A 22,306-nucleotide genomic window follows, 5' to 3' on the forward strand; every position below is an offset into this window, starting at 1 on the left:
AATGGCTCTTTTGGTCAAATAGGTTGCAGACCCCTGGTCTATGTGATCGACCAAAAGTGTTTTCTACAACAGCTGAATGACACAGATAATCTTGTCTCCAGAAGCAGCTACTGAAATTGCTGTTAGCTCTTCTGTTGCAGATAAGCACTTCGATAACTTTGTATGTGATACCACCGCCCTCCTCACCACTGCATGAAAAAACCAGCCTGTGATAAGGAATACCTGTGATACTAGAAGGAAACGAAGGTGATATCCTGCATAAAGTAAAGGTCATGAATAGACAATGATCTGCTGTGAGTATGTGAAATGTGTCCAGGTATTGAGTTTACTTATGCGTGCTGTATGTGTTCATATATGAAGCTCATCTTCCAGGAAATAACACCACACCTCATTATGTGTGCCGATATACGTGTGGTGTTTGAAAGCAGGATTTTTCAGTCTGATCGAAACTGAAAATAGTTATTGTTGGCAGTGGGGTTTCAGTTTTTTATGATTAGTAGGTTGGGGGTGGGGAGACCTTAGAGAAGGTTCTGACTGGACTGACTGGTTGCTATGCCTGGTTGCTTGGAGCTGAGTTGGTATAACCCTGAATTTGATTAGAGCATTTTAGAAATATGAGGAATAACCTCTTGGCTTTATAAACCGTTTTGTAATTACTTCTTCATCCATTTTTTGATCTCTGCTGGGTTTTCTTTCTTGGGCTTGGTCCCTCCCCTCTCCCTCTGCGGATCTAAGGTCCGGTAGAGGGGGATGGGGCACAGAGTCGCTTATCCAGGCGGGGGAGTGCATCTAACGAAGAGACAGGTTGTTGTGCTCTCTATCTCTGTTTCCTATCCTACATGTTCACCCTGGACTAGAGGGGAAGCGTTCCTGGACGCCTTTTCAGCTGTTTCTTACTATATTCTTCCTACCCCGTTTACCTTGAACTATTCTAGGAGTGTGTTGACGTTGACTCGTTGGGCCTTTCCTCCTGTACTTGTTTGTTCCCCAGTTCTTTCCTTTAACTGAATATAGGAGAGGGCATTTAGGCCTCTCTACTTCCTTCTTTTGATTAGTTTAGTTTTTCACCCCCTTTCCCTTGAACTAATTTATACAGGAGAGTGCATTTACGTAGTCACGTTGTGCCTCTCGGCGTATACTTTGACTTTCTGTCTCTTTGGAGAGTGCTAGTACGTTGGATACGTTGCGCCTTTTCACTGTTGTCCCTCTTCACCAGTATCCCATGTCCCCTCTTCATAATTTGGGTCTTCATAATTTCCAAGGGGAAGCATGATGGTGCCTTTTCTTTTCAATTTCTGGCTTTGTGTTTCTTCACCTCTTACTCGTTTAATATTTAGGAGAGTGCATTTACGTAGTCACGTTGTGCCTCTCTTCCTCTGTTTCTGGCTGTTCTTTTCATACCCTTGTTTCTCTGAGAAGAGAAGAAATACTATTCTAAAAAGGAGCTGACACATGGTGTCTCTTCACTTGTACACTTGAGGGGTCAGACTTCATATGGTGAGGGATTCCATGAGCGATATGCGCCGGCCTGTGCCTTTACCTTGGACTTCTAATATAACTGCTCGGGTCTTGATAGATTGAGTGCGGAAGTTCATGAGATCTTTCTAGGGTTATCAAGAATAACTTTTATCCAATGACCTTCTCCCTCTCTGTCTGTGTCTGTGTCTTCTCTTGTTCCGATTAACCCAGACAAATCTTTGTTCTTGTTTTGTATCTATATCTACGCCGGGATCCGGAGTCGAGGCTGATCCTCTTGCTGTAGTCCTGTGTCTTGGATCCTCTATCCTGAGTTCTGGATTAAGTCGTGGACTTCGGGTCGTGGCTGAACCTGTCTCTGCGGTCCAGCCTTGGGTCTCGTCATGCTGCTTCCCTGATGGCTTCCACAGGATTGTAGCTGACATCCTCGTGGATTCATCTTCTTATTACAGACACATGCATTTCCTAACATTCGGTCTATATGCTGTGAAATGTATTATCTCTTCGATTTACACACGGCATCTATTGCACGTCTGTCCGTCCTGGGTGAGGGATCCCTCCTCTGTTGCTCTCCCTGAGGTTTCTCCCATGTTCCCTTTAAACTGTGGGGTTTCTCTGGAAGTTTTTCCTTGTACGATGTGAGGGTCGAAGGACAGAGGGTCTAAGGACAGAGGGTCTAAGGACAGAGGGTCGAAGGACAGAGGGTCGAAGGACAGAGGGTCTAAGGACAGAGGGTCTAAGGACAGAGGGTCTGAGGACAGAGGGTCTAAGGACAGAGGGTCTAAGGACAGAGGGTGTCGTTTTTCTCATACTGATATTCTGAACAATCTGTGCTGTTGTATTTGCTGTAAAGTGTCTCTACTGTAGGCTATTTTTATTATATACAGCACTTTGGCTCGACCAAAAATCGTTTATAAATGTGCTATATAAATAAAACTTGATTTGATTTGATTTGGCAGTGGGGAGATAACAATATCTTTTGTCTATTGTGTTTTAATCAAAACTTCAAGTATGCATTAACTGCTTCTCATCAGCATCCTGCAGCCAGTAAAAGGCTGCAAATTATGAAACATGTTTACATACTTGATTGCAACATGGCTCCTAGAATGTATTCTTCAGTTTTCAATATTTTGAATTCGGATGCCCACTGTCACAAGTAAAGACCCTTGAATTGTCTCGTGTTGAAAGATGCTATATAAATAAACTTGCCTTGCCTTGCCTTCGAAATGTTGCTTCAGTATTAACACACTGAAGATAGAGAAACATATTATACATTATATAGATAATGTATTCTTAGATATCTATCATATGGGAAAACTATGAGCTTGTGTTTTACATTTGTTGACAGTAGTCATACTAATGCATTTTTAAAGGGGCCCCATTGTGCTTTTGGGGGTTTTCCCTTTTCTGTAGTGTGTTATGAAGGTTTGTGTAAATGTAAATGTTCTGCAAAGGCTAATCCCTGTGTTCCCTCAGTTTCTCTCCCATACTCTCCCCTCCTTCCTGAAACGCCTCCATTGGTCTCCTTTGTTTACTTTGTAACATAGTGACATCACTGTAACAATCATGCTTATATTGGCTAGCGCATCAACATATTGTACGTAGGTTAAGAGAAGGGACATCTCTAAGCTGTTGACCTATCACAACAGAGCCGGCCAGCTGACATTGCAGACTGGGCTCTGGTTTCAGACAGAGGGTGAAAAGAGGTCAGTATGAGAAAAATAAAGAGTGTTTTGAACATTAAAGCCAGTGTCACAGTAGATAAACAAATACAATAATCCTCTTCCTGCTGAATAAATAGATCAACATGGTTATAAGTAAACATAAGAATAAGTGAATTGGATAACTACCCCATTAAGACTGCTAACCTTAAAGATTTTTGTTAACCTAGGGCACATGTGTCAAACTCAAGGCCCGGGGGCCAAATCAGGCCTGTGGTGGATTTAATTTCGGCCCGCAGGATAATTTCTAATTACTATTAGATCTGGCTCGCCGGTATATTTCACGCACACCTTCACTCAACCCTGAGGGTCTCCTCAGCTCAGAGCCTGAGCCCAAACATTGATGAACTTGCACCCCAAGATGAGATGCCAAGTATCTGGCTTGAACTAGCATCACAGAGCAGCACACTGAGTTCAATGGATGTTTCCTTCTGCACTTTTTCTCTTGAGACAACAGGGCATGTTTGGTTTTCTCTTTGAAGGAAATTGTTTGTTTGAAGTTGTTGTTGGCCTGTGGAAAAATGTAATCATAAGAAGTGACTCTGGAAAAGCTGCAGATAGAGCCATAAGAAATGAATGCAACTGATTATTTAATGTTGTTTTTATAGGCAATAATTTAGGCTTTGTTAGTTCCAGGTTTAATATGTACAATAAGTTCATTTCAATAAGTTTCACAATAAACATTGAACCAGTCCGGCCCTCGACAAGTACCATTTTTTTTTTCTTTTGGCCCACTGTGTATTTGAGTTTGATACCCCTGAGGGTATTGCGGCGACATCATCAATTATTGACTCTGTTATATTGGCATTCATATCAGCCCTTCAAATCCAATATGAGTGGGACTGCAGTAAGGGCACACTGCATATAGCACACATCACACCATATGGAATACGTTATGTATCTGCTTATCAGCTCTTGGTTGCAGCTGTTTTACCACATCTTGCTCTTATTTCAAACCACATCTCTCCTGCCCTTCCCTGTCTCTTCTCCCCTTATCCCCCTTATCATTTTTCATCCCACCTTTTTGATACCACCCTCACGTCTCCTCCCACTCCAACCTTTTCATATTCTTATCCTCCACGTCGTGATGGTCCTTCAAATGTGTGTCAATCAAGCCACTCTAAGGATAAAACCCATCTGTGCGATTTGGTTGTGTTCCAGCTAATGGCTTGCACAAGACACACTCCAACCCACATTATACTTTCATAACACGCCAATGGAATGCTGTTGGGAAGACTATTGATCTTAAAAGAGATGAGTGACTGTTCATGGACATATAAATTATGCAGATCATCATATCATATTTCATACTCTATGAAAACTAACTGTGTGTTACATATGACTTGTATATTTAGGGCTTGTGCAGGAGGTAAATATATTTTTTGTGATGTGTTCTGCAGGGACAATATTGCTGTTCTCCGGGCGGGAGCCCCGCGGACTCGAGATATGCTTTGGATGATCTAAAATGCCAGAGTGGAAAAATCTGAAAATTATGTGACACACACTTCCTGTGTTGCCTGCTTCACTGCGTTGCTCATTTTAATAATTAGTAAGTGCGATGTATTTTTTAATTTCTTCTTCCGATTGTGGTTACTTTATGCATCATTGCTGTATATCTGTGTGTGTGTGTGTGTGGTGTGTGTGTGTGTGTGTGTGTGTGTGGTGTGTGTGTGTGTGGTGTGTGTGTGTGTGTGTGTGTGTGGTTGTGTGTGTGTGTGGTGTGTGTGTGTGTGTGTGTGTGTGTGTGTGTGTGTTTGTAGCGCCATGCACGTCACCCATAAACTAATATTGCTGAAGTATTCCCTCAGGCTCGAGAACAGGGAACCTGAATCAGCTATTGACTCTGTCCTCCTTCATTAGAAGATGACAATCACTACTTCATTGATTCCTCTCTTTAACCTTTGCCTCACTTGATCTCTAACATTGTTCTCTGTCCTTCTCTGCGCTTATTTCTCAATCTCCGCCTTTTCGTCCTCCCATTTCTGCCTTCCTTATTTTCCTTCCATCCTGACGTTCCCCTTTATGGACCCATCAGGACTGCTTTTCCCATTTCTCTTTCCTGACCTTCTGCTTCCTCCATATCCTTTTTTTTCTCTCTCCTAATTTGCCCATTTCACTCCTCTCTCTTCCTCTCAGAGATTTACAATTTCAATAGTTAGGGACGGCCACACATGCGTGACCTTACAGTGACGTCTTGATCTGTCTACTGCGGAGAAACATGATTTGGCTTAATTTCCATCTCAGACCCTCACACAGCAGCTCCATAAAACGAGTATTTCTGCAGCACAATGATTGTGTGACTCAAGAACACAAAAAGTCATTTTAAAGGTGAAGCCAAAGCTGTTATCAACAACAAGCAATGAATATGACTATGGTTATAAATAAATTAAAAACAACTCAAATCTAGTGAAGCCACTGAAGGTCAATTGTAAAACAGCCTGTGCTGTGTTTCCTGTGTCCTGACATTGGTCCATTAGGAAGACGCAATTCAAACACCTCAAAGTAACTAAAGCGTGTTGGCCAAAAATGCTCTTATATTCAATAACAAAACATGAAACAAAGCAAAGCATATTTTCAATCAAACAACACAACTTAAATGTGACACGGTTTAACCTTAATTTGTCTGTTATTTATGCCATTTGTTGCATCATTTTCATAGTATGTGCCAAATACGGCAAACAGAATTCCAAAACTTGAAAAGAGATTATAAAACCTGCTGCACTTTAATATTATTGTTGTGACATGCCCTTTGGAAAATATTGCCAAAAGAAGGTTATTGATTTGATTCTGTATGCAGTTCTTTCCAGTCCTATGAATGTAACACAGGCAGAACCTACTGTAGACTAGAAACATTCAGACATGTGTTAACGATTTTTACTTTGAATGTTTCCCTTTTTTCATCAAAGAACCATAAAGAATATATAAACTCAGAAAATAATCACCCACGTTGTCTCTTGTACTCGAGAAGGATTGATTGAAGAGTTGTTTCACAAGGTACATCCACACCCCCCCCCACCCCCCCCCCCCCCACATATGGACTGGCCATTGGGAATACCGGGAGTTTTCCCGGTGGGCCGGTGTTGTGCGTGGGCTGGAGGGCCAAAAAAAAAAAAAAAAGGGGGAGTGGCTGTACCCAGGCTAGAAAAGGGGAAGTGATGTCTGACTCAGAGGGTCGCGCGGCCTGTGGAGAAGAACGCGTTGCCCACATTCTGTTACTGAGTTTAGGCTAGTTAGCTAGCAGGTTTATTGTTTTGGGTGCAGTCACTTTTGCCTCCACTTGCTGTTCAAATGAATGTTGAAAGAAAAAGTAAATCTGTTCATATGGGTGTTGAGAGATGTATCCATAGATTTAGTCCCTAATGATGCTCTCAAAGTGCACCAGATTGATGCATTTAACTTCAACATTTAAAAAAGAATCCTAGAGGAGGTGAGGTCCACCACCTGCCCACACCCCCTGTTACATTTTCTCACCCACATTGAGGATGCTTCCTACGCCCATGTTTTATTCCATGTGTCAAGTCAGGCAAATTGGGTCCAAATGTTATTGCATAAATGATCTGTTAACATTAAAATCACTAAATATATGCCGTAACTATTTTTGCTCTATAGGCAACTCAAGGGCTCAGGTAATGTGATTACTATATGAATAATGGTCCAAAATAACATTAAATGCATAGGGTTTTTTGTTAAGTAACATACTTTCGTCGCCGGCCGGCCGATACATGCCGCGCATTAAGTGGGCCTGTCTGTCAATTAATCTCCGGGCCACTTTTCCCCCCCAGTCCGCCCTGCCCGGGGGGAAACACGTCATCTGCAGGAATACGGTTAATCCATAGGTTAATCCAATGTGTCTGTCATTTTGAAATGATTTCTGATAATCCATAAGCAATACAACCTGCTTTTCCATTTCCAGATGTCAGAGCGAGAGATAGGTTCGCTCTCATGCAAAACTGTGTGCGCATAGCTCTCATTTCTCAATGGTAACGTGTGTGTGTATGTGGAAATTCCCCTTCGATTCTATTGGCTCTAACGGTCAAAAAGAGATGTCAATCACCAAAATCGACCAATGGGTTCCAGAGCAACCGGTAAAAAATGGCCATTTCACCCCAATCAGTTTGTTTTGCTAAACCTCTCTAAAAAGGTCAAATGTCACTTGTTTTGCATCAATTCTTGATACAGGGGGTACTTATTATATGTTGTACTTTGGATTCCTAAAGCTTTTAGTCTACCTTACCATCATCCAAGGATAGTTTTCACTATAAGTAAAAAAGGATTTTTTGGCGGACACTATAGTTTACAGTTTTTTACTATGTTAATCTGAATTTTCTTTAAAATAAAAAACATCTATATTGATGTCTAGTTCTAGTGTGTCGTGTTTTTATATGAGAACTGTATGAAAATGTGTGAAAACAATGAGGAAAGTGTGATTTGCTAAGAGAATAATTCTGCTGTGCTAAGAAGGTGATGATGGAAAATCAAATGGATCCCAGCTTCACAAGCTATGTTAGCAATTAAACAAAACTGTCATTGTGTTTGACTCTTTACTCAAACACCTCAGATAACAAATTGATCCAACAAGCTTTTTAAAGGCTAATTGCATTTACATTTACCATTCTGAACTATATTGACGAGCTGGATAAATTGACTTCACAAAAGCCAAGGTAAGAAAATATAAAACCCTGACATAATATGGATTTATAGAGATGATATGTCAACTGCCAAACCTCTCTACAGTTGACATGACACGGCAATATTGATATTTGTGTGATGTTTACATGCTGTGAGAGGAAATGCCAACGAATGCAGATGACTCTTCGTGAGCTACATTCAAAAATGGTTCACAACAGATGGCAATGAAGGGCACATCTGCAGGCACTTCTGCTGATTTAGTGTGTGTGTGTGTGTGTGTGTGTGTGTGTGTGTGTGTTGTGTGTGTGTGGGTGTGTGTGTGTGTGTGTGTGTGTGTGTGTGTGAATGCATCTGAATATGTTTTTTTGTATGTATCTACGTCATCTTGGAGATAAGGCTGCTTTGAGGCCGACCTCAGGAGGGCGAGGACAGGTGGAGGCGGCGGAGATGAGGATGACAGAATACCAGAGAGAGGCAGAGCGACAGACTGTGACAGATAAAGAAGGACAGCAGGCAACAAAAAAAAAAAGTTAGCCTCTAAGTGAAGGAGATATGGGGTCCATGAAAAGAAGACGAGGCGAGAGGCGATGCAGGGGTTGTAAGGACAGCCGACCGAAACGGATACTCTTGGGGACGGAAAGACGAGAGAAAGGAAGAGATAGAGAGAACAGGAGCCCTTATGTCACTCTGAAGAGGACACGTCTTCTGTCTGACCTTTTCAGACAAATTAACACCCCTCCATCCTCCCTCCTTTAGAGACCTTTAAAAGAAGTGTCCTCTGTGGCTCCCCCTAGCTTTTCGTTTGGGTTGTCCAGCTCTGGTGTTTTAGAAATATTTGTGAGGAAGGGCTTCGGCTCGGACCTCTTGACCCCCTGCCCTCCCTTAATATTACTTTGTAAAGCTCCTACACTAAAAAAGCTGAATTGTTTACTTTAATTAATTGTATTAGGTCAAAGAAATTACACATCATTGTTTTTAGGTTAGTTGAAAACAATAATTTTAATAATAAATAAAAAATATTAGGTTCAACTTAAACATATTATTCAACTCACCTAAGAATATTGTGTGTAATATGCTGACAAAATAAATGTAATTAAAGTCAATGTTTCAGTTTTTTCAGTGTACTGATGCTGCACTTCCAGTTGCGTGGAGGCGTAAATGACTTCTGAGTATTCTGTTTTTTCTCTCTGTTTTTCTAAGCCCTTTCCCTCCCCATGTTTACAGTATGTATGTCATTTTGAAGAGGACACGCCTTCTGTCTGACCTTTTCAGACAAATTAAAACCCCTCATCATCTCTCCGTTTGAGATCTCCTCCAACCTTTAAAGAAAGTGTCCCCTGTGGCTCCCCCTAGCTTGTATTGGGGGTTGTCCAGCCCTTTTGTTTTATAATTATTGGTGAGGAAGGACATTGTCCCTGACCTCTTGACCTGCTGCTGTCCACTGGGAACATTTACTATATAAAGCTCCTTACTGTTGCTTCAAACTGTTTCAAATGTACCCCTCATCTAATGCCTCCCAGCGTTGACAGTTCTTCCAGTTGTCACACACCCATAGTGGCGTGACTACCAAATGACTTCTGTGTACTTTATGTTTTTCTCTCTGGTTGCAACACTATTTAGTATTCATCTTACAGGTGGTCTTTTCCGAGCCCTTTCCCTCCCCATGTTTACAGTAATCCGCTGAGCCTGCAGTTCCTTCCATCATCAGACATTAATATATGCGAGGTATAACAGGAATACTCTGGCCCATTGCCTCAGGGCACAGCACTTGTTACAGAACTAGAGTTGGTCCTCGGGGCAGCGCTCTGACTGTCAAATGCAGAGGACGAATTTCCCCGTGGGAGTCAATTAAGTATTTATGCACAACTGGATGCATAATAATCAGAGTCATTGTTGGTTGCAAGGGTTGTAACACTGGCTGCGTGTATATATAGTTTGTTGTTTACAAAGATACAAATAACATGAATTTTTAAATGCTTACATTGGGGGCAAATGGATTTATTTCACGTCACCGGTAGCTGTCAGCCCATATATTGTTTGCCATCAGTGCCATACATGGGCATTATGTCATTGCTAAATTAATGCCATAAGTGCCTGATTATTCTGCTATGCGCGTACATTATATCCATATCCACTTGTCTACACTCATACACACAGAGTAGAATTGTGTATCTTCATGATGAAAAGATAATCCCAGTTTGCTCTTGAACAGTTCCCTCATCATGCTGTGGCAAATGCTGACTGATGAATATAGCACTGCTGCTCTCTGTGGGACAAACTATGCAATTACATGTTCTATTATAGAATAGAATAGAATGGGAGGGGTGAAACCCTCTTTAATGGTCACACATGCAGAGCACACAGCACACACAGGGACATTTGGCCTCTGCATTTAACCCATCCTAGGAGTCTAGTACTAGGAGTAGTGGGCAGCTATTGTACAGCGCCCGGAGAGAAATGGGAGTGGGGTGGAGGGGGTTGTCCGGTGCCTTGCTCAAGGGCACCACGGCAGGGCCCAGGAGGTGAACTGGGATCTCTCCAAGTAGCAGTCCACACTCCATATTTCTGTTTGGGGACTTGAACCGGCGACCCTACGGCTCACAGTCCAAGCCCAAGGAAGTCACACATCCAACTACAAACAGGTGCCAGACGTAAAAGCTATGAAAATAGAACACTATTATACCAGTGTTTTCCTGTATTATTTTAGACTTTTCATTAACGCTGTCAGTTGATGGTGTTGTTGTGGATCCATTTTGCTTTGATTTGCTGATATGTTAACTATACACGCAAATCACACGTTTGCGTCATGGGGCTTATACTGTACAGGATAACACAGTCCTGTTTCAACCCACAATTCAGGAAAAACTCTCCAAACAAATCCATTTCCAGGACATACAGACATGTAATCGGCTTCACCACAATACAATGTACACAATATAAATAACATTCAGTATAATAACACGTTAAAGTTGAAGATAAATCAAAAAGAAGAATTTAGGAGGATTAGTCTTCCTCATAGCTATTTCTGACTCCACCTATCTGATGTGGATTCATATTATGCTACTATAATGTCCTGCCTCCTAAAAAATGGCATACAAGCTGCCCTAACGGCTGCCATTTTACCGTCTGTGGTCTAAAATGCCCACTTACATTTACCTGAATCAATTGTAATCTTCCTTTAGGGTAGTAACTTGTGTTAAGATCAAAGACTGTATGTTAAGAATGTATACAACTGTACTGTACAGTGCTGTTGATAAGAAGAGACGACACTATCGCGATACGTCATTAAGTCTCGCGTTAGTACACACATCTCATTCGAGACAAACTGGAGGGATTTCTGAGTCTGCAGTGTGTGTAGCTAACAGCTAACAGAGAAACATAACTTATCTACGGATTCTCTTCATCTGTAAGGTAAGGACACATGCTTCTGAGCAATCGGTAATAACAACGTAAATGCTAATGGCTCCTTTAACGGTGTTAGCATGTTAGCAACTTCTGAATTGCTGTAGAAACTTCACTCACTTTAAATGTAACGTTAGCTACCTAGCATTATAGGAGCTCAAACAACACTGTAAACAATTAAACACAAAGATAGCAACGCACAATAGCCAGGACAACTTTAATATTTTGAATGCACATTTGTTTTTATTTGTAGCTACTAGCTTAGCTTGGATAACTTGTAGTTGTTGTTTGTGATAGTGAGCAAAAGTCAGTTACAATTAACGTTATCTAACTATTCTATTTAACATAGATTTGACTATTTTTGCTATCTTTAATATGTGTCTTTATGACACTAATTAAAACACACAGAAAGCTAGGGGATATGTAAGGCATATATACAAAGCTAGGGGACATTATTTGGTCAGACAAATACATTATTAGAGCTAAACAAATTCATTGTCCCGATATCTTTCTTGTTTTGATATCGGCTATTTATTCAACGGTAGCCAACTACTAGCCTATACCATTTTAAAATGAGCTGATAAACCCGGCTAATGGTGTATATATACATATTTAAACCTAGAGAAGTTAAAGTAAACTGGATCTTACAAAAAAGTTAGAGAAAAAAAATAGGGATAAAATGGCTAGAGTCACCACAAAATGGTCCTTAGGTGCTTTTATTAACAGCCACAAATGCTGAAAGACACAAAGTAACAAGTGTTTACATAAAGAAAACACATATAAATATATATATATGTTTTTTGTAAGATCCACAGTTTACTTTAACTTCTCAAAGTTTAAATATGTATATATATATACACCATTAGTCAGGTTTATCAGCTCATGCATGCATATATATAATGCATGCATGCCGCGGACATATGACTGGTACTTCTCTGCTCTCCTGCCACAGTCAGACTACTTCCCAAAACACATGTTATGCCCCTCCCCATAGGACAATCCACTATTTATACCCCTAACCAATGTCATTCTTATCTACAAACACATTCACAATGCAAGGCAAATTACCCAAACACAACAAATCAAATAGGTCAACATATTCTATCTTTCTGACCACAGAAGCCTTAAACAATAACATTTTTATACTTGCAAGACAATTGCCACTTGCCCCGTGCCGATGCACTACATGGTATACTCCAATTGAGCACAGGTGTTTTTACTGATTGAGCCTCTACTAAAGGCTGCTTCTGTCTGTTGCTCTGTTTGGCAACCTTGAACGAGAGGGTAAGCACTGCAGGTTACTTGTATATGACTTCCAATAAATCTGTTTTGAACAAATAATGATTTGGGTTTTATTTGATCAATGTCCAGCTAAGTTATTAATGTGTTTCCCTCAGTGTGTCTTTTACCATGCCCCTATGCCAACTGTGATGAAGGCTTCTTCTTCACAGTGGACATTGTACTAAAATATAATAATATTACAACACAAATGCAGAAAATTATAAATAAGATACATGTATGTATAGTAATCAGAAATGTACATTGAAATTCAGGAACAAAGCCAAAGTGGTGTTCTTTTTGCACAGTATAGTATTGCACAGTTTATTGTAGGTATAGTCCAAATTGCACAGTTTAGGCCTAATAATGGGGTCTTAAGGGGTCTTTAAGAGGGGTGTGTGAAATAAGTCCAAGGGCAAGTCTAGTGTTGTTAGCTATTGTAGATATTTGTGTGTGTGTAGTGCTGCAGATAAAGACTGTAACTACTGCTACTTTCTACTACCAAAATAAAACGCATTGTTACTTTATAAAACAATTAGATTATTTCTAGCATTATTTAATTGAACAAATCAAATGTCAAACTGAACACAAAAAGCACAACAAAAGAATGGTGGTTACATTTAAAGTGCAGTTTTATATTGATAATCTCTTTCAATTATCTCTGAAAATTCCTGAGTGCAATAGAGCAGTCTTTTGTGATAAGCACATAACAGAAGACAGCGGTAAAAAAAACCTATATAGTCAGTTGTTTCTACTAGTATGTTTTGCTACATATTCTTCTTTCTGTGTCTTTGTATGCACTTGGGAATTCAACCGATTCTGATGACTTTAAAGACTCTTGCTTTTATCTGAATCTTCCATTTGTGCATTACCACACCAGACTCATGATGGATTTAGAAGATGACACCTCTGTGTTAACAACCTTGAAGTCCTTCAATTCCTTCATCAGCCACACTGAAGCTCCACAGCGGCTGTCAGAGGGCTCAGCGGGGAGTGAGAACCTGCATAGTCAATACAAACGCAGCATGGAGGTACGCAGAAACTGACGACATCAACACTAAGCTGTGTGAAGGCGGTATTAACATGCAACCTTGTTCACTTACTTACTTACTTGTCTTTCCATTTAGTTGTTGGAAGCAGGAGAGAGGGTTCACTCCAATAATCGCTATCTTCAGTTGGACGAGGAGAAGAAGCAGATGGAGCTGAGTCACAAGCGAGCTCGATATGAACTTGAGAAGGCCGCTTCTGACAGCGCACGAGACTTGGAGGTACACACTGCGCCCATTGATATACAATATATAGCAAGTATATTACTAAATAATATACAGTGGCAGGGGTAGACATTAAGGGTAAAAAGCCACTGGCCCTCCGGGCTGGTGGAATTGTATTATCACTGGCCCCACCATTGTAACCACTGGCCCGGAGCATTCGTCCAAAAAAAATCAACTAATAATGAAGAAAATTAACACATTTGTTGCAATAGTAATGTATGCACTACATTACTACTTGTACTACAACATTTGAACAATCAGTTCTTTCTCATTTTCCTCAATTGTTCATATTTGGTTTATTAAAATAATGATATTGTGGTCATTGTTAAAAAATGTCTGCTATTATTATGAGTATTATTATTAGTAGGCCTATAATGCGCTTTCTGCCTTCCTGTCATTAGGAGTTAGAAATGTAATGGCTATGTAGTAGATTAGATTAGAACCTTCATTATCCTAAACTGCTGGGACATTTCGCCAATACCTTTTATATTTTCTACTCTTCACTTACTTGTCAGCATAGGTCGGCATTGATGTACAGAGCCGACAGAAGACCTTGTTTATACTGGCATCATATTGAGAGGTGCAGCCAGTGACGCGTCCTAAAACCAGGAAGTAAGCTGCGTGTTCCTTCGGCAAAAAGCAATGGGATTTCTCCACAGGGTTTTGGAAAATAGCTGGAAATAAGGTCTGTGGAAAACAAACCTGTTGGCCAGTTACCGCTGGTATTAAAAACATTTTGGCGAATGGTTAGGTGGCGCGATAGTCTGTAGTAAAGGAGCGCGCTCCCGCTCACGGGAGCCTGACTCACGAAACGCTCTATTGTAGCGTTATAAACGAACAATTTAAACAAAAATTGCTAGTCAAAATACCAATACCACAGGAAGAAAAAAAAAATGTTTAAACAATATTTTTAGTGGCCCGAGCGGGCAAGTGGAAAGTACGTTATGCTAGCCCGGGGTGTCGAAATAGTGCTTCCGGGCCAGCGGGCCATTTATAATGTCGAGCCCTGAGTGGTGTATAGGAATAAATACAATTTGAATTGCACAGTTTTAAAGAGTTGTCTGCTTATGTTATAATTAGTTTTTTCGATTGCTAAAACCGTTTTTTGAAGGCAGTGCTTATTTTCTCAAAACACTAAACACAATTCACAAAACCACACTCGAAAACAAAACTAGATAAACACTTACCAAAATAAACTTTTCTCACCAAATGGCACACTCTTCATTTTTAGTACAAGACACTTGGTTCCAACCAACTACACACTGTGCTCAATCTAAAGCACAGGGATGGGTACCGAGAACCGGTACTAAGTCAATACCGGTACCTGATTGGACGGTATCGGTAGGCTATACCGTTAAGCCGCCTGGACAACGGTGCTGCTATCGGTATATGTGTTACGTCTACTTCCTTAGTTTTAACTTTAGAGTTTAAACCATTCTGGTTGGTTGGGAACCCCATGGATGTATAATAAGAACTGGATACAGCATGGAAGGCCGGGCCTCATTAGTCCCCGCCCACAGGAGATGCGAGCGGAGGAGCGAGGAGGGGAAGCAGCAGACGTTTAAAGAAATGAGAACTCCTCTCCTCTGAGCGGTCATATTAAAGCGACGTCCGGTTCATTATTACGTGGCAACAGCTGCATCGGCTGTCGAGTGTTTTGTCATATTTTATAATCTCTGTTAGATCAGCTGAACATTGTTCCCCCACATATTTACTTTGAATTCACTCTCTGGTCCGCTGAAATGGGGAATTGAAATTACGGGCCAAAAGTTGTATTAAAAGTAAGCAGAGGACACCAAACCAACAGGAGACCCGTCTGTCCCGCCGCATCTACACACTGTACCACACACACACCTACACACTGTACCACACACACACCTACACACTGTACCACACACACACCTACAACACTGTACCACACACACACCTACAGCTCCTAAAGCATATCAGGCTACATCCGTTGTGTATTTTATTATGTGAAGCACTAAATGGTACGTAACGGCTCCGCGGACGTAACGTAACGGCTCCACGGATTGGTCCATTTCGTTCCGGGGACGACATGACATCATGATGTCCCCGGAAGAATCAAATGGACAGTGACGTATCTCCAACGAGGGCGTTTTGGGGAGGGTATTTTCTGTGTTAGAGTTTTACTCCCTACAGGGTGTACTTTGAGGGTTTGACTCTGCCAGACCGTTTACATGCATAAAAACCTTCTTAACACACAAGGGGACGGGTAATAACCGGAAAAAAGCCTGACATGTCACCTTTAATGAAGCATTTGACACTCATTGAATCTAAAACGGTGCTAGCGATACTGCTAGTGCTAATAGTGCTAGCGGGCTTCAGCTGCGCCGTGTGTAAATGTGACCTGAGCGAAGGCTCGCAGCTAGGTTGTCATATTGAAATGTCTGGATGAAAATGTAAATGATTTACAAATGTTAAAACATTTTTTTTTTAAATGCCTCTTTTCAACTCTGTCTGAGGGAAAACCCCAAAAAGCATGATGGGGCGAGCCAGGCCCCTTTAAGTTATTTTATTTATTTGTGTCTGCTTCTGAGAAGCTAATGTATAAGTTATACAGTTATTTCTGCAAGAAAATTATAATACAGTTACTGTTTAATCTTCACATCTTGTATTCATGTCTATAATTTTGAGCACCAATTATTGAAAAGTATCGATAAGAGTATCGAAAAATACCGATACCGATAAGCATTACCGGTATCGGTAAAATCCTAACGATACTCATCCCGGCTCTTGTATGGCTTTCTTATGTCGAGAATTCTGCATATAAAGAATGTTCAGTCTCCACGCAGAGAAAAAAGTGCTTCCATGAGGCCTTTTCTAGTGCTTACACCCCGATTGATGAGTCGTCAATAAAGCAGTTTAGTGTTTACGGTCATTTGGCATGTGAATTTGTTTATTGGTTTATGTGAGTAGCATTTTTAATGGCAGTGTTTTGAAAATGGCAAACAAGTGAATATGTCAGATTTCTGTGTCCTACTTAGAGAACTGTGTGCAGTGTTTTTCAAAAAGTGTCAAGATGAATAGCAAATTGGGTGCAGAGCTGAAAGTGTATTTAGAGTTTTGGAGATTTGAGCTCAGGTTTTGCTCTTTGAGTGTGAGATGAAATAATTGTGCTTTATGTGAGATTTTAATGTGTTGGCAACTGAGAAAAACTGTAAAGCATTAATAAAAATACACTTGGTAAACATGTTTTTCACCCCTTACGATACAGCATGAGGTGGATCGAAACCAGGATCTTCTGGGGCGATTAAAAAAGTTTCAGGAGAGAGAGACGGAGGCAGCGAAGAACCTGGCGGAGCAGGTGGAGGCCAACAGAGCTCTCCGTAAAAACATGGAGGGCCTGAACAGGAAACTGGAGGAACGAGACACTCGACTGAACACTGCGAATCAGGTACGCTCACACAAACCCGCACAATGCATCTATACTCTGGTCATGTCTCCTATTTTATGTCGGCTTACTTCTGTAATCTGTTCCCAGACCATCATTTATTTGAAGGATGAGATCAGAGAGCTGACGCAAAGGATTCAAAACCAAGACTCGACAACTTCTTCTCAAACCCTGGAAAACCAGGAGCTGCAGGAACAGTTAGATTTACAACGCAGGTACACACACACACACACACACACACACACACACACACACACACACACACACACACACACACACACGCGCGCCAGGGTTTCCGCTAGGATTTTTTCTCGCCGGTCAAATGTCCGGGCAGAATTGATTTTACCGGACAAATTTGAAACTTACCGGTCATATTTCAATAATAATAAGAGTTGTGTAGCAGAGTTTCCGTTAGCAGGTAATTACCGGACTATGAGCCGATATGCTGATGATTAAAACTCAGTTCACGGGCTCATTTTTATATTGCTTCAGTTTATAATCGTAACAGATCGAAAAAGTCAGATTAATTTTTCACTACATTATTCCACAAACAACATAATTATTACATTCAAACAAACTACTTGTAGTAGATAACGTACATTATTCAAAAGTTTACATCAACTTTGAATAATAACACGGGAGAAATTCGGATCCTCTCTTTTCCCCTCTCCCTCCCTCTCTCTCCCTCCCTCTCTCTCCTGCAGCTCGCTAAACAGAGGGCGGGGCTTCTGGTGATCATGCAGAGCTGCGTGTCTCGGTCAGACTCAGCAGCTGATCTGATCTCTCTCTCGCGTCCGGTTATACTTCACTTGCGTTTATGTCCATATCGATCAGACCCAGCTCTCCTGATGGCCTTTATAGAGAGCAGCGATCAAACTATTAAGAGTGAATATCGGCCGATAATGACCGGTGGCCGATCGATCGGAGCCTCCCTAATTATTACCAGACATTTTGACCGGCAGGTTTTGAATTTACCGGTTTTTAATACATTTTACCAGCTAAAAACCGGTAATTACCGGCTAACGGAAACCCTGACGCGCGCTCACACTAAGACTACCAAATAGCTTAGCTTTGTTTCATGTACTGCACGAGATAATTGCTAACCTCACACTTGTATGTGCTTCGTATTTCAATCAGGAAGCATCAGGAAGTCTCTCAGCTTTGCCAAAGTCTCCAAGCTGCGCAGTCCTCCTGCTCCGAGCACATTGTCAAGATTAAGGTATGTGAGGCACGATCAGTACTGCAACCATTTCACGACTAGGGGTTAGTTAGTACAGATATTAAAGGCAGGCAATTCAGTTTTATCCCTTCAACTTCTTTGCTTTTCTTCTGGTTTAATTATATCTTACTAAATATATGGGTTTTGGATTAACTGCAAGGCAATGTTTTCACTATTTTCTGACATTATTTAGATCATTATTGCGCAAGTAATCGGCCGAAAAAAGACTAATCATAAATATAATCATAAATTGCAATCCCAGATGACAAAACTTTTGGCCAGTTTTTTTGTACTAAAGTTAGTAGACAAGCGTGTGTAACATGAACAAATTGAGATCACAAAATTCCCATGTACCTTATTCAAAACTGTACTGAAGGTGCTCACGGAAATATGCTGATGATAAACACGACATGTATAATTCACAAGCTGAAATGAAAGCATCAACTAACACTGGTAACACATTTGATTGCTTGTAGTTTTCAACCCTCATTTATAAGCCAATTCCATCACAGTGCAAACACGCAGCTATTAACTCTGTTTGAACAAGAATGAGTGGCTGGATGAGGACAAGTCAAAGACAAACCAACACGATGCAGACAATCAGAAAGCTGGGTAATGGGAGGATACTGTAAACAGCAATAAGCTGTACAATGTATTTGTGTAAGCCAAATATGATTAGAAACTGTAAGACAGTCTACTCACTCCGCTTATCATTTGAGTGGTTGGACATGTTTATTGTTTTAACAAGTTTTTCACTTCATTCTCCATTCATTAAATGCCTAAAAAGGCTGGAGTTTTGTTTAAAGGTCACCTATTATGCAAAATCCACTTGTTCATGTCTCCTCTACATCAACATGTGTCCCCTCTTCTTCATGTCTCTCCTACATCAACATGTGTCCCCTTTGTGGAAAGAGACTCTGAAAGTCTCAGGAACAAAGATTCTCTCTCTTTTTGTCCTGATCCATTTCTATACAAACCTGTCTGAAAATGAGCTGATCAGATTTTGGCCACTTTATGATGTCATAACGATTTTGGCTTGAGTAACCATTAGCCAATCCCCAACCAAGGTACCCCCCCCCCCCACCTTATCACCTGAGTCTCCTCCTAGAGCACCATTGTGTTCTTTGTAACCAAATGTCTCTCAGAGGGGCGTGGGGAGGGGCTCCTTATTTTCATCTGAAGTCACAGACAGAGAATCAGCACTTTGGAAACAGGGCTGAAACAGAGGGGATTATGGGTAATGCTGCAATGATCTGTTTGGTGTTTCAGCCAATCAGAGACATGTTCTGTATATATCTGAGACCTATAATATATTGATGAAAAACAGTATAATAGAGGACCTTTAACATAAATGTCTCTCTCAATTTGACGCGATAAAGTGTACTGTTGGTATTTCTTTAGGTTAATTTCTCTGCCCGTGTTCTTGCAGGAGTTGGAGCGGCGCCTGGCGCTGCAGGAGCAGGACATCGCCATCGTGAAGACGGTGAAGTCAGCTGTGGCCAAAGTTCCAGACCTGGAAAAGGATTTGAAGCGCCTCAGAGAGGATAATGCCTTCCTCAGGTCAAATTGTGTTTCAGGTTTTTAATGCGTTTTTGAAAAGGTCTCGCCTTTCAAAAGAATAGGCTGGTTTTATCTTTATAGAATACAGCCTAGTGCTAAAATGTTTTGCTTCAAAACTCTTGACATTTCAGTGTGGCTATAGGTCATCACACCACACCACACTACGCTTTCTGTGATGGGTGACTTTTGAGGAAGGGAGGTGGGAAAAAAGTGAATACCTGAAGAGAAATGTTAACCTCGCCAAGAATAAGCAGAAAACCCAATTCTGTGTGTTTCCATGGACGTGATTTTTCACCAGTGCCAGTATTCTGATTACATTATAACAGTTTCACTTCTCAAGATAACTGATCAGGGATGCAAACTTGTCACCTTTCGGCGAAATTCACCATTTTGAATCCAAAATAGGCAGTGTGTGTGATTCATGTAGATTTGCCATACAAATATTTTTGGGGTATGGGGGGGGGGGGGGCTACCTACGGGTGCGTTCGTTAATATTAACTGTGGTGCGGAGTCACTGTGGCACAGACTGAACGGCTGGTGAACAGCTGTTAGAACGGGCTGTTCAGAGCAGAGCAGGGCTCCCTGTCGGAGCGGCAGAGCGTGATGTGCACTGAAAAGTGTTTCTGTCGCAATATTATCGTTGAGCTAGCTAACTAGCATACATTGTCACTATCTGCTAACGTTAGATTTAGCCTTCGTTTTCTAATCGTTTTTTTCATAGGCGATAAACAGAGGTGGTATAAGTATAGATCTTGTACTTGAGTAAAAGTAGAAGTACTCGGATATTGTACTAGAGTAGAAGTACTCAGATCTTGTACTTGATTAAAAGTAGAAGTACTCAGATATTGTACTTGAGTAAAAGTAGAAGCACTCAGATCTTGTACTAGAGTAAAAGTAGAAGTACTCAGATATTGTACTAGAGTAGAAGTACTCAGATCTTGTACTTGATTAAAAGTAGAAGTACCCAGATCTTGTTCTTGAGTAAAAGTAGAAGTACTCAGATCTTGTACTTGATTAAAAGTAGAAGTACTCGGATCTTGTACTAGAGTAAAAGTAGAAGTACTCAGATAGTGTACTTGAGTAATAGTAGAAGTAGGCTACTCAGGTCTTGTACTTGAGTGAAAGTGGAAGTACTCAGATCTTGTTCTTGAGTAAGAGTAGTAGTACTCAGATCTTGTACTTGAGTAAAAGTAGAAGTACTCAAATATTGTACTTGAGTAAAAGTAGAAGCACTCAGATCTTGTACTAGAGTAAAAGTAGAAGTACTCAGATATTGTACTAGAGTAAAAGTAGAAGTACTCAGATAGTGTACTTGAGTAATAGTAGAAGTAGGCTACTCAGGTCTTGTACTTGAGTGAAAGTGGAAGTACTCAGATCTTGTTCTTGAGTAAGAGTAGTAGTACTCAGATCTTGTACTTGAGTAAAAGTAGAAGTACTCAAATATTGTACTTGAGTAAAAGTAGAAGCACTCAGATCTTGTACTTGATTAAAAGTAGAAGTACTCAGATCTTGTACTAGAGTAAAAGTAGAAGTACTCAGATAGTGTACTTGAGTAATAGTAGAAGTAGGCTACTCAGGTCTTGTACTTGAGTGAAAGTGGAAGTACTCAGATCTTGTTCTTGATTAAAAGTAGAAGTACTCAGATATTGTACTAGAGTAGAAGTACTCAGATCTTGTACTTGATTAAAAGTAGAAGTACTCAGATATTGTACTTGAGTAAAAGTAGAAGCACTCAGATCTTGTACTAGAGTAAAAGTAGAAGTACTCAGATATTGTACTAGAGTAGAAGTACTCAGATCTTGTACTTGATTAAAAGTAGAAGTACTCAGATCTTGTTCTTGAGTAAAAGTAGAAATACTCAGATCTTGTACTTGATTAAAAGTAGAAGTACTCGGATCTTGTTCTTGAGTAAAAGTAGAAGCACTCAGATCTTGTACTAGAGTAAAAGTAGAAGTACTCAGATCTTGTACTTGATTAAAAGTAGAAGTACTCAGATCTTGTACTTGAGTAATAGTAGAAGTACTCAGATCTTGTACTAGAGTAAAAGTAGAAGTACTCAGATCTTGTACTTGAGTAATAGTAGAAGTAGGCTACTCAGGTCTTGTACTTGAGTGAAAGTGGAAGTACTCAGATCTTGTTCTTGAGTAAGAGTAGTAGTACTCAGATCTTGTACTTGAGTAAAAGTAGAAGTACTCAGATCTTGTACTTGAGTAAAAGTAGAAGTACTCAGATCTTGTACTTGAGTAAAAGTAGAAGTACTCAGATCTTGTATTTGAGTAAAAGTAGAAGTACCAAAGTGTAGGAATACTCTGTCACAGTAAATGTCCTGCATTCA

The 22,306-nt window shown here is 40.5% G+C and overlaps 1 protein-coding gene across 1 annotated transcript in view; it reads left to right on the forward strand.

Moving 5' to 3' along the window:
- The first annotated feature begins 11,127 nt into the window (after positions 1 to 11,127).
- Positions 11,128 to 22,306, forward strand: part of mad1l1 (mitotic arrest deficient 1 like 1) — a 100,096-nt gene continuing 88,917 nt past the window's right edge. Inside the window, exons 1-7 of the mRNA XM_034087572.2 lie at positions 11,128 to 11,237; positions 13,387 to 13,537; positions 13,634 to 13,774; positions 17,016 to 17,195; positions 17,283 to 17,407; positions 18,330 to 18,411; positions 19,841 to 19,971. Of these exons, the coding sequence (XP_033943463.1) occupies positions 13,391 to 13,537; positions 13,634 to 13,774; positions 17,016 to 17,195; positions 17,283 to 17,407; positions 18,330 to 18,411; positions 19,841 to 19,971 (806 nt within the window). The 5' untranslated portion in view covers positions 11,128 to 11,237; positions 13,387 to 13,390. The remainder of the gene's footprint in view (positions 11,238 to 13,386; positions 13,538 to 13,633; positions 13,775 to 17,015; positions 17,196 to 17,282; positions 17,408 to 18,329; positions 18,412 to 19,840; positions 19,972 to 22,306) is intronic.

This window comes from Pseudochaenichthys georgianus, chromosome 1, assembly GCF_902827115.2.
Source record: "Pseudochaenichthys georgianus chromosome 1, fPseGeo1.2, whole genome shotgun sequence".
Taxonomy (NCBI): Eukaryota; Metazoa; Chordata; class Actinopteri; order Perciformes; family Channichthyidae; genus Pseudochaenichthys; species Pseudochaenichthys georgianus.